The following is a 13,093-nucleotide window of genomic DNA, read 5'->3' as shown; positions in this document are numbered from 1 at the left end:
TATAGCAAATAACTTAATGACGAGATCTTATGCTACGCTTAATTGGGTGTGTCCATTACATCATTCATATAATGATATAACCTTGTTATTAATAACATCCAATGTTCATGATTATGAAACTAATCATCCATTAATCAACAAGCTAGTTTAAGAGGCATACTAGGGACTTCTTGTTTGTCTACATATCACACATGTACTAATGTTTCGGTTAATACAATTATAGCATGATATATAAACATTTATCATAAACATAAAGATATAAATAATAACCACTTTATTATTGCCTCTAGGGCATATCTCCTTCACTCGCACCCAACCTGATGTTCCTTGGTTCTTTCCCGAATTCTTCGTAATACTCATCGTCTAATGTTTTCCACTGGCTTGCATCCGAAGGGTGTGTTAGCACTGGGTTTTCAACCCGCTCCACATCATGCATCACCGCCTCCTTTCTTTCCGCGTGCCAGCGCATGAGCTTTGCTTCCTTGGGGTCCACGAAGTACCGCTGCAGACGGGGCGTGAGCGGGAAGTACCACACAACTTTTCGAGGAGATTTTCTTGTCCCTCTCTTGTATCGAGATTCGCCACACTCGTGGGCATGTATCGAGATTGGCATGCTCGTTCCGATATATTACGCGATCACTCGATGCATGCGTGGTATTTCAGGTGCGGTAAATCGAGAGGGCACACGATTTTCTTGGCCTCCTGTAGGCTACCGGCACACGTGTTATCTTTAGGAAAGTGGATCTTCAAGTATCCGAAGAGTTCGTCCACGCTTGTGTCCGTCCATTTGTGCTTTGCCTTCATCTCCATAATATCGAGAGCGTATCTCGGACGGCTCTCCTCCGTCCCACGAGCTACATCGTACAACGGAGTTCTCGAGTCTACCTCGAGTTGATCCAGCCTTAGCCTTCCGTCTACCAGCGATTTTGGGGTCGGTCGATGTGTTGCTGAGAAGAAGTTCCCGAACATGACGGTCCTGCACGGCCGCGGTTAGCGGGGTATTTCTACTCATGTCCTCGTCGGCCGCATGTTCTTCCCGGCCTTCTTGATCACCATCAACGTGTGCGCCATCCTCTTCAACCTCCTCTCCATTGTCGTGTGGGGCATCCTCTCCATCACCTTCGTTATCATCATCTCCACCATCATCATCTCCATCATCATCACCATCGATATCATCATCTCCATCATCACTCATCCACGGAGTATGCCCCTCCATGAAACTATACCTGAGCAGGTGTTGATTCACTATGCCTGAGAAGGGGTCAAACAACGATCCTAGCTTGCATCTTCGACAAGGACACATTATATCCTTTCGCTTATTTCGATACATGTCGGCCGTCGCGCGTTCCACGTATCTATCCACGACGCTTTCCCTCATCGCGATGACCATCGCCGCCTACAAGACAAGATAATTGATTACACCGCCGTCTCGATTTTCACGGAAAAATTCGGCATGACCTTTGCTAAATATTGTCATGCTGGAGTTCCAAAATTCGACGGAACGGAAGTTAATCAACATTCCGGCAAAAACATTGGCAACTCAATGTTCCTGCACGCGTAAACAAATGCAAAACAATGCATTTACATATATGGACCACCTTTTGCCACCACTAGTACTAGTGATATAACCGTGAATTTTCGCCAACATATGAACATTCCACTCATTTAGTTATGTACCTATTAGTTGCCGCGACGTCCAAAAGCACCCGAGAGACGCCACACGTCGACTTTAATGCTTGAGAGATCTAGAGATCTAAGAAATGGAGAGATCTAGCTAGATCTAGTGGAAAAGGTGGTGGGAGGACATAGATCTAGATCTAGATTATGCAAATCATGCTAGAGGGGCTAGGTAGTGCATGATTTGCTCAAATACATCATATTTTATTGGTTGAAATAGCTAAAATGGGTGGGGGAATGAGCTAACTAGTGCTTGGGTTGATTTGCCATCACATATGAGTGTGTGTGGGTGGTGGTAGGTGGCTGGTCGTCCTAATTAAATGGACATGCCCAGGTTACCGCCGGCGCCTACAACCCAAAATGCCAGCGGTAGGGCACGTTACCGCCGGCGCCTACAACATAAAACGCCGGCGGTAAGTTAAGGCCAGGTGGCCCACCCTGGCTCGGCAATACCGCCGGCATCTACTGCGCGCGTTCGCCGGCGGTAGAGCCCAGTATCCCCGGCGCTTTGGGCCCAATACGCCGGCGGTAAGGCTAGGCCCAAATGGGACCCCGCGGCCCATTGCACCCCCGGCGCCTCAATTTTCGTTTCGCCGGCGGTAAAGGAGCTACCCCTGGCGCCGTCCTACGTGTTCGCCGGCGGTACTGTTAGGCCCCCCTGGAAGGTATTACCGTCGGCATCTTCAGCTCGTATTTGCCGGCGGTAAGGAGTGCGGCTATAAGCCTTTCCCTAGTAGTGTGCTTTTGGCAGACGGCTGCGCCCTCCGCAGCTCCCGCCGTCGGCGGCGCTCCCCGTCAACAAGGCCCTCTCAGTCGCCCGCGTCGCACCTCTGCGAGGGGCCGTCTCCAACCCCGTCGATTTCTGCTCACCGATGCGAGCTCTGCCGCGCGTTCAGGTCGATTTTAAATGGGGTTGAGCTCCAATGGTTACCTTGTGGGTCCCACGTGAAACGGCCAGCAACTGTCCTCTTTTCAAACGCGTCTCCGCCTGGTCCCACCTGAAACAGCCGAGTCAAGGACGTTGACCTGAATGAAACGGCAGACTCACGTAACGAGTCGTTGCACACAGACTGGTGGCAAAACTGAGCACCATTCTCCTCTAGTTTCAAAACTGAGTGTTGCGCGGACTATAGTGGCAAACCAATAATTAACCCTTTCTAAAATCTCTGATATATGATTTCCACTCATTTCAAGATTGAGTTCGTACGAATCCATTTCCATTTTGAAATTTTCGAGCTTAATCTTGCTAAGCACTGCTACAGGTTCACACTATGTGTAAGAGTGGGAATTACACCATCTAGATTGAGATTTCGCATAAACACTACCACACGTAGGCTCTAGCTAGCGCATTTTGTGAAGCTCAAGCATGACCTCACCGTGCGCTTAATTGGGACGTCGAGACATGGAATGAGACCGGGATTATATGACATCTCACCTGATCGAATCCCTCCTTTCTGTGTGTAGTGCTGCTAGAATCGATTATCCTAGTTGTAGTTGCATTCAAATAAATTAATTGGCCTAGTGTACATGCACTTACTTTTGGGTCGACCGATCTCCAAAAGTTTGCAGCATAGATGACACCCATCCAGCGTTGCTAGGTGCGGAAAACTCTGTACCATCTTGAACCAAAGAGTGTCAAGGCCCCGTTTGGCCCGGATGAATACTATAAAACATCCGGTGGCTAGGAGGCAGGACCTTAGATCCGAGATTAGTTCTCCTCCTTTTTTTGTGTGTTTGGTTAGGGAGTCGGCCATGTGAGTTAGGACCTCAGGATGGGCATGTACAATGGTAGAGAAGGCATGTTTTCCCACCCCCCACATCAGCTAGAGAATGCATTAGATAGAAGTCATACAACGCATTATCTCTTACTGCTATCTCTAGCAATTAATATTAATAATTAAATTTTGGTAGGAAATTTGTTGCTAAGCGAAGACATATGTGATACAATGAAGAAAATAGTCTTCCCTTATTTCGTAAGAGATGATCCCTTAGCTAAGTGAAGACAGTCTTCTCTCTCTTTATTCTCTCTCCTCCAACTGAGCAAAAAATCTGATGTGGCATCTCTAAGGGAAGGCTGACATCACCCCATTGTACGTGCCCTTACCTCGGGCCACTTCTTCCGTATCCGGCGGCGATGCGAGACTTTGTGTGATGTGGTTTCTGTAAAACTGTGACTCAGCCGATGGTTGCTTCATTAAATTAAAACCGAGCTCCGCTCGAACCTTCCGTCTAATTTTTTTTGCTATGAAACCAGGCAACTTGCAATATCTAAGAATTCATTTAGACCGTGTGTATGAAATTTTGACCAACAGTACAAATTTGTACACACATGAAAAATCATACCACAGGTAGGGGTAATCCATTATCCGAGTTGCCCGGAAAGATTTCAGTTAAAGATTTCGCGGATTCAACAATTCAGGGTGGCAGGGTCGACCGTCCTCCGGGAGCACGTCCACATTGGCAAGGGTGTGTACATGTGGATGCAATGTTTTATACTCCTTCCGATCCATATTAGTTGCCATTAATATAGATGTATCCATATTAGTGGAAAGTAATATAAAATATTTGGGTAAGTTGTTTCAGCTTGCAAAAACGTCTTATACTTTGCAACATAAGGAGTACCTCACACCCTCACCATCCTTAAAGAGTTTTATCAGTGTCCATATTTAAGAAACATCCATAGCATACTCCCGCTGTCCAACAAAGGATGTCTCAATTTTATCTAAGTTTGGATGTCAGAGGGAGTATTTAACCATTTTTTCCAAACGTACAAAACAGCCTCACACGTTCAAGCGAGGCTTGCGAGTTGCGACATAGATATGTAATCCTCGAATAGGCTTTGTAGTTTACACAAGGCACCATTTAAATATTCACTATCTAAGTCACGAGGAGTTGAGGAATGGGTCATTTCTTTCCATAAAACTTGGCCGCTTGTGGCTCCAAAATTTATCTCGAATCCAAGCAATATGACAAGCTATTAGCAGGAGCGATTGTGTACTCGAACTACTAGGAATATTGAAGCAACAAAACTCATAAGAATGCATTCATAAGCAGAATAATCATGAGTGTGTTATTAAGGTGAATGTGGTCCCCTGTAATCAAGTGCAATAGGCAAAAAAAAAAAAAAACTGAAGTTGTCATTTGTATTCTAACTCACACACATGTCACTAAAAACCATTATCACCCCCATATATCATTTCAGAGTTTTCCCATGGCTACAGCGTAAAAAGAATGGGTCTTCATGATTCTCACATCAAGGTTGAACAAAGGTGCAAGTTAGGCTACCTTTATATTTTACAAGCTTGTCCTGAGGGAAATACGTTGTGAAGGCTACATTCATGAAACATCACGAAGAACATCACCATGAGCATACAACTAAGTGATGATTTTATTCTCGTGAGTCGTGATTGTTAAATATAAATATAGTGTCTAGCACCCTTCCATCAGATCGGTCTTTTAGTTAAATTGGCTAGGCAAGTAGGCATGCAATTCTATAGTGATCATGTTTATTTCATGATATTTCTGATAATACTGATTTGGTGTTATAATTGTTGATATTTTTCCTTATGCTTGATTCAAAGTTTATAAAATTATATTTTAACCCCATCTAATGTATACTCCATCTGTTTTGTAAAGGATGGCGTATCGGTCACAAATAGATCGAATATGCAGAGAGCCAATACACTTGAGCTACGGGGTAGAGCCACTTTGTGGTTCGTTCACTCATACTATTCACATTTAGTACCTCGGGTCGGTGATTTTATTTTTGTGTTAATTAGCTGGTTGGATTTAGAAGGGGTGTGGTTGAAGACTCGAAATACCCAGTATTTTGGGCTACATAAAAACACAAAATCTAACATCTAAAGTTGCGAATACAGTAAACTTTCAACCTCAAAATTCCATCAGATTTTGTCATTTTTTATTAATTCTAGAACATAAGTTATTCTGGAGTCCAGATTGCATATGCTTGTAGAGTACATCATTATCCATATCTGGATTTTCTTTGGAATTTTTTGAAGCTTAAAATGTTGCCAAATTCTTTTGAAAAAAGAACCTTAAGATTGTTGTATATGCATGCATGGCATTCCAGCGACCAACCAATGAAAAAGCATTATGATAATTAAGTCAACATCCATGACCAAGCTAGCATATAACTAGTGATCATCTCCCTCCAACCCCCTCACCCAAAACCAGTATATATAACCACCTCAAAATCCAAGAGTATACCACAGTAGTACACTCCATCTCCCAGAGTCCCAAGCTCATAATTAAGCACCCAAAATCCAGACAAAAATGTCACCCCTGTCAAAACCAAGATCAGCCACAAGGGGTCTCAAGCACATCATATTTCTCTCCCTTCTCCTTCCATGTCTCCCCCAGCCTCTCCCCTCCCCTTCCCCCTCCCCGACACCAGCGCCACCATCGCTGCCGCTCTCGCCGTTCAACGAGCGCCTGGACGCGGCGTACATCGCGTTCCAGGCATGGAAGCACGTCATCACCGAGGACCCCAAGAACCTGACCGCTGACTGGTGCGGCCCCTTCGTGTGCAACTACACCGGCGTGTTCTGCGCCGCCGCGCCCGACGACCCGTGCATCCTCACCGTGGCCGGCGTCGACCTCAACCACGGACGCCTCGCCGGCGAGCTCACCGAGCACCTGGGCCTCCTCGCCGACCTCGCCGTCCTCCACCTCAACTCGAACCGCTTCTGCGGCACCCTCCCGCCGTCCATGCAGCACATGCGCCTCCTCTTCGAGCTCGACGTCAGCAACAACCTCCTCTCCGGCGCCTTCCCCTCCTTCCTCACCTCCCTGCCGTCGCTCAAGTACCTCGACCTCCGCTTCAACGACTTCGACGGCCAGCTCCCGCCTGCCGTCTTCGGGCGGCAGCTCAGCCTCGACGCGCTCTTCGCCAACGACAACCGCTTCAACGTCTCGCTCTCCAGCGGCGGCATCACCAACTCCACCGCCTCCGTCATCGTCCTCGCCAACACCGCGCTCGCCGGCTGCCTGCCGCCCAGTATCGGCGACATGGCCGACACGCTCGTCGAGCTCGTCCTCCTCAACACCAGCATCAGCTCCTGCATCCCGCCGGAGATCGGCAAGCTCAAGAATCTCAAGGTGCTCGACCTCAGCCACAACGAATTCGCAGGGGAGCTTCCGGACGCCATCGGCGACATGGAGAGCCTCGAGGTGATCAACGTCGGCTACAACATGCTCTCCGGCGCGGTGCCGGAGTCCGTCTGCCTGCTGCCCAACCTCAAGAACCTCACCCTCGTCGGCAACTACTTCTGCGACGAGCCCGTGTCCTGCCTCCACATCCCCAGGCGCGACGACCGGATGAACTGCATCCCCGACTGGCCGCACCAGCGGTCGCACGACCAGTGCGTCGCCTTCGACCACCGCCCGCCCGTGCACTGCGCCGCCGACGGCTGCATCCTTCCGCCGCCTAAAAGGCTATAATTAATTCCTGCGTGCGTGTGCATGGACGACAACGGCGCGTAGTTGGTACACGACAATTTTAAGCTACATTGTGCGGGTCTAGGAACAGTGGAGTACCAGTCATGATCGCCCAACTAATTTAGGGTCGCTCAAACACAAGTTTATTCGTGTCCTCGGTTTGTGCGTGTGTTTGGTGGGTAAAAGGCGACCAAGAGGGAATATTGCATTACAAGCGTGCTGTGTCGTAGGCCTTGTTGGTTTGTTCTTTTTTCTTAGCTTTATGTTACTTGGACAGAAATGCCACAACTAATGTAGATCAAAACAGGTGTGACATAAAGATTTGAATAATAAGGCAAACTCCTCTTTTTTTTATTGGCCCTAATTGTAATACTATTTTATTACCTTACTATATGCATAAGTGCATAACACATTAATTACTATTTCTTTACTGTATTTTATTTCTATTACTCCTGTTGGCCCTCGCAAGACAAACACTCCTCTTCATATAAGTAGTCACAAAAACACGGCAAACTGTGAACATTGTACCCTTGTTGAGGTTTGTGTGTTTCGACTTTTGTTCTATCAGTTTGGTGCGACAGTAAGCTAAGTAGAAGTTTCTGGCATAAAAAAGCATGTGCATGAACTCACCTTTTCATTACCACATGGATCATGCTTGTTTCTATATGTCAAAAGCTTAAGTGCTTAACACGTAAACTTAAACTCAAACAACGCCACCTTATCGAAATGTGCTTTATGTAATGCACAAACTACCACATGCATCTCTATTATTTTGACATGGGATTTCAATGTCTCTATCAAAAAATAATTAGTCACTTTTGATGCTTATGTCTCAGCTAGAAAAGTTACAAGTGAAGGGACCAAACGTTCATGTCCATCGGTTGAAAAGACCAGCCAGCCGCAAATAAAATCACGGCAACACATACTTTCACATTGAGAATATCCTAACTGTAATCTTGCAATATAGAAGGATAGCAGATACTCCCTCCATTCACTATCCATTTACTTGTTTCAGTCTCTATCTAGTCCATATATTGAGCCATAGTTGTGTCCACATGTATCCTTCTATATCTTTCACAGTGAGTTCATAAATGTGGCCATGTACGTAGGTGTTTTCGGCAACAATAGGTCCAAATCCCCAAGGCCACAATTGATCAAACTTTATCCACCTTAACCTAGTTCAAAGCCCTACCACCACCCACAATGATAGTTGAGCTGTGGAGCGGCACATTTTTATCATCGACAATAGTCTCGTATCAGTTTATATTGGACTTGGTAGCAGTGTGATTTTTTATTACATGGGGAAAATTAACTTGCACAAAAACGAGCATAAGTACTGCCCCTCCAAGGTCAAAAGGTCAGGAGAAATTCCCCCCCAAAATCTTTCTTTGTGCCCCACATCCCAATCCTTAAATTGACAAGCCATAATGTAAAGTAAACTAGCTATAAGGCGCACAACATGATTGTGACAAAAAGGCCAAGCCAATGAGGACCATCCATTTCAACTTTATTTGTTATTAAGAAGTTTCATCTATAAATAGTTTAGCTAGGCAAGTACTTCTCTTGGCAATGAGTGTGACATACAAGCGTCAACTGAGTCATTTGAATAGATTGGAAAATGACTAGTTTGAAAAAGCAATGGAGTTAGAGACAAGGCAACTAAAATGCTAGGCAGTGATTGTGCTAATAATAAATCTGAGAGATCTTTTTGTTTCCTGAGAAAGCATACGCCTGTGATGTTTCTTAAATCTTCATTGTACTTTCCCTCATTTTATCTATAATAATTTTCTTATAACTTCCTCGTAAAAAAAAGGGAAGATTGGTGGAACTGACAATATGACTACAAAACAAGATCGGTATCCAAGGTCATGAAAATTGTTTCTTGCTAAATTTAAATTCAACCGTCATTCTTTTATGTATTCGCACAATTGGCTAGGTTCCTAGATCTCATTATCTTTATGCTATAATTTTGTGCGATTGTTGGATATATAAAAAAGGCAGATTTTGCGGAAAATGTCTTTCTTCAGCAAGTAAAGTTGGTGATATATCTTCCCCCTTTTTATGACACTAGTACAAATGCCCGTGCATTGCTACGGGTCCTGAAATTTAATTTCTCAATGCACATATATAATTCACAACTCACTACGTTAAAATAAATAAGAGATATCATAATGTATTACAACATGATAATACTAAACGCAATAACAAGATAACAATGTTGTGCATCTGTGTGGTTTATGGAGTCGTCCCCATGAGCCGTCCCTTAAGTTTATGGAGTCCAAAAGCTACAAAAGGATTATTTTTACATATCGGCATTGCAACCGCATAAATCCTACAGATGCCGAACTGAACCTTGAATTGACCAAACATCATGTTGGTTCTACAATTACATTGAGGTAATCAGTGCTCATTCCGTGCAAACCAGAAATTTCATTTGTCTGTACTAACTAACTGTATTGATCTGTTCCCAATTCTTCCTGTTGAGCCAAATAAATTGTTTGTTATGTTCTGAACTTTCTTTATCTGTTTGGTTAATACGGTAAGCTAATAATTTTTGTGTTCATATAAATAGATCTAAATTAGAAAAGCATAGCGAAAATGTACACGCAAAAAGCGATACAAAGAAGGGCAGCTGAGATAGGCCAGTACATAGAAACACCGCGGGGTGCGCATGGTGTGGTCATCCTTACACATGGCCTCCTCAAAGCTAGCACCGGCGTTTGCTTGGCTCCTCCAAGCTTGTTTTAGCCGAGCATCCCCAAGATCCTGCCTTGGTCCACCACGTCCACGAATCTTCCTCCTTATGTAGATCCACCGAATCACCTCGATCTTTCCATTAGCAATCCATGCTTCAAATGACACATACATACGTTGCGAGTCTGCAAAGTAAGTATCAGGTTTGGGGTGCACGACCACTACTGACGAATAGCTCCGAATAGCTAAAATCAAATACCATATTTTTTCACAAAGGGGAATATAAAATCAGTACCACCACTAAAATAGAAGAAAAAGTAGTACTGCCATTAAAAAAGATAAGAATAAAACCAAATCAAATACCATATTTGTTTCTTAAAAGGAGGATAGAAGTTCATATTATCTCCAACATGTTCACATATCCTATTGGCTCCATGCATACTCCATGAATTTTTCAGGTTGTTTGAGAACTCATTGTCAAATTATGAACTTGGTCTGCATATAAAGAAAATCAACATATACATCGAAATGAATTTGTACCTTCTAAAAAAATATGTTGCTTTTGGGCATCAATAGAACTGTAAGATGCATATACTGATTTTCTCATGGCATATGCACATCTATTTATAAACTTGTTCTGCAGATGGCTTTATCTGGGCATTCTGATTTCACTAATTTGTCATTACCCATCATAGCAAAACACAACACAAGGGTCTAAAATAATAACCATACCTACATAGAAAGTGCTATTTAGTTCAAGAGGATTTATGGACCATTTAGACAGAGGGGCGATATCAAAATGACAATTGTACTGCCTAGTGAAGGAATAAAAGAAAACATACTGATATCAAAAGTGATAATATAAACCAACAACTTGGAAACCTAAAGGACAACAGGAACACAGAAGGCACACCATGCGGAGACGAAATACCAGGAACAACTGGCAAGAGCCGCGATAGGCATGCCCGTAGCCACGAGATGTCGACCCAGCCTGCCGTCCAGAGGCAGTCACAGAAGAACCACGCCCGCCGCCATTTCCAAAGTTGTTGTGCTAAACCACTATAAAAGTATGTGAAACACGAACTTTTAAGGATGGGTATTTAAAAAAAACACATATAGTTTCAGTCTGGACTGGCTACGGTAAGCTAAGTTTCCTCCATCCAAGTGCCCTATGCAGCGATGTAACAGAATTACCTTTGATTTAGTTCAGAACCTCTACTTCTAGACCAAGGCTCTAACCAGTATATGCAAATTTCCACTAAAATGATATCATAATCTGAAATGTTACAAAGGTTCTAAGATAGTAAATACGAACTTTCCTGTAGGTGTATGAGATAACTAACCATATAATAACAACGTAATTCACATGATACCATGCATATACCCACTCTCCAAATTAACACCTGACAGCTCCCCCTTGCATATGGCCGCTCTCCAAACTCCACACAATCAGCACGATAAATAAATTGCACAGGAACTTACGGAGGGACAACCCAAGAACCTGTATTTCACTAAATAGGTTGTGTGCATCAAAATCATCTTTCCTGTCATGGTTGCCTCACTTCACCTTCATGTGACTCTACTTAAGCTGCATAATATACACTAAGAATAACCGTGAGAATACACTGAAAAGTATCAGACTTCTTAATCTACATATGCACTCCTAGAAAACTTTACTACCCAGTGTCCCTGCATATCCAATTAGCATTCAAGTCTAAATGATAGATCTAGTTCACTTCAATTTACTTTGAAAAATCGTTGCAGTTTCACTGATAAGAAGATGCTTGCATCTAAAGAGGTACAATTAAAAATCTTATTCTCTTAGGAGCAGCTACCAACAGGCAAGAAAGATGATTTGGCATCACAATAAAAATCACATAATCACCTTGCCTTTTAATTTCCATGTCCTCATGCTTGTATGATTGACGTGTACCTACCATGAAGTTTAATTTAGTTTCTTCACATGAATCAGCAAGCCTATAAATTTGCAACACGTGAAACAGAGAGGTGATGAGGCTAACAATGAACTGCTCACATTCACCTAGTGCGTCAGTAATAAGATGAGAAAATGTTTGAGTTGCCATGTATAAACACAAACACATGCATTTTTGTGAAAGGGGGGCATCCCCAATCTGAATGGCAAGAATCTGATCTTCTTAGCCGCGCTCCTGTAGAGACAAAGGCCAACCTGAAATAATCAAGATATGTGAGGTTGATTTAAAAAATCAAGATATGTGAGGAGAGGGAAAACAAAATCAAACAGATGAGGAGAGGGAGCACGCCTGGTACTGCAGCACCAACGTACGCTAGTTCTTCGACATGAAAACGATGGAGGAGGAATTAGGCAGCAATACCTAAGAAGGTTGATCACTTCTGGTCGCTGACACCATTGGCATAGGAATCTCCTTGACATCAAACCCTAGAAGCGAAATAGAATTAAATTAATTAAGGGAGACAGCAATTGGAATGAGGAGCTCACGCTGATGTCTTTCCTGCCACCACGGCCGCTGCTCCGCTGCTCATCTCCTTCGCCTCTACTGTGTAGCCGCCTCCTTCAATAACGTCGTAGCACCTCCATCTCCTCCGTGCAGCGCCTCCACCTCTGCCCCGATGCCTTGCGGCGCCCTACCGCGTTCCCCTCCACCAAGGCACGAGGAAGGTGGCGTCAGGATTTTCCCCGGGGGAGACCATGCCGGTCGTGGCGGCGCCGAAACCTTAGGCGTCCTGGCTTGATGGGAGTATAAAGCAGGAGACGATGGCAGTTTTAGTTGGGCCTGGCCCATATGGACGCGTGCGGGTACTACCACGAGGACGACCAAAAGGACAAAGAAAGTAGGGGGAGAAGGGGGAACACGTTCCTTCTTTTTAAGTAGTAGAGATATGCGTGCTTAAATTTCGAATGGTAACTGTCTCTTCAACCCTTAGTAATTTGCTCAATATGATATCTATTCTTCCACAGTGGGTGTACATGTTGTCAGCTAAGCGGGAGAAAAGCTGCAGGGGGATGGTGGAGTGCCTGAAGACGAAGGCAAAATATCTCTAGATCATAGTTCGCGCCCGTCGATAGATTGGCTATTGTTTTGGCGCAGTTCTTGTGCTTAGCTTGCTTTTTAGTTGCTCCTGCGTGGGCTGCTGTGCTTTCTGTTATCAGATACTTTGTAGCAAGTAAGCTAGGTAACAATGTTGCTGATGGTGTTTGTTCTACGTTTTCAAACTAGGTTTGATCCCCAGAGAACTCTCATAGTTTTGTTTGGTTTCTATAAAG

The 13,093-nt window shown here is 44.2% G+C and overlaps 1 protein-coding gene across 1 annotated transcript; it reads left to right on the top strand.

The window, feature by feature from the left end:
• Positions 1 to 5,931: 5,931 nt before the first annotated feature.
• LOC124696490 (leucine-rich repeat extensin-like protein 6) lies at positions 5,932 to 7,137 on the top strand. The gene has a single exon (XM_047229215.1). It carries the CDS (start codon positions 5,971 to 5,973, stop codon positions 7,135 to 7,137), a length of 1,167 nt encoding a protein of 388 aa, XP_047085171.1. The 5' UTR covers positions 5,932 to 5,970.
• The last annotated feature ends 5,956 nt before the right edge of the window (positions 7,138 to 13,093 follow it).

The sequence above is a fragment of the Lolium rigidum genome, chromosome 3 (genome assembly GCF_022539505.1).
Source record: "Lolium rigidum isolate FL_2022 chromosome 3, APGP_CSIRO_Lrig_0.1, whole genome shotgun sequence".
NCBI classification, from domain to species: Eukaryota; Viridiplantae; Streptophyta; class Magnoliopsida; order Poales; family Poaceae; genus Lolium; species Lolium rigidum.
The sequence above is the reverse complement of the archived record's forward strand: the minus strand, read 5'-3'. Positions and strand labels throughout refer to the sequence as shown.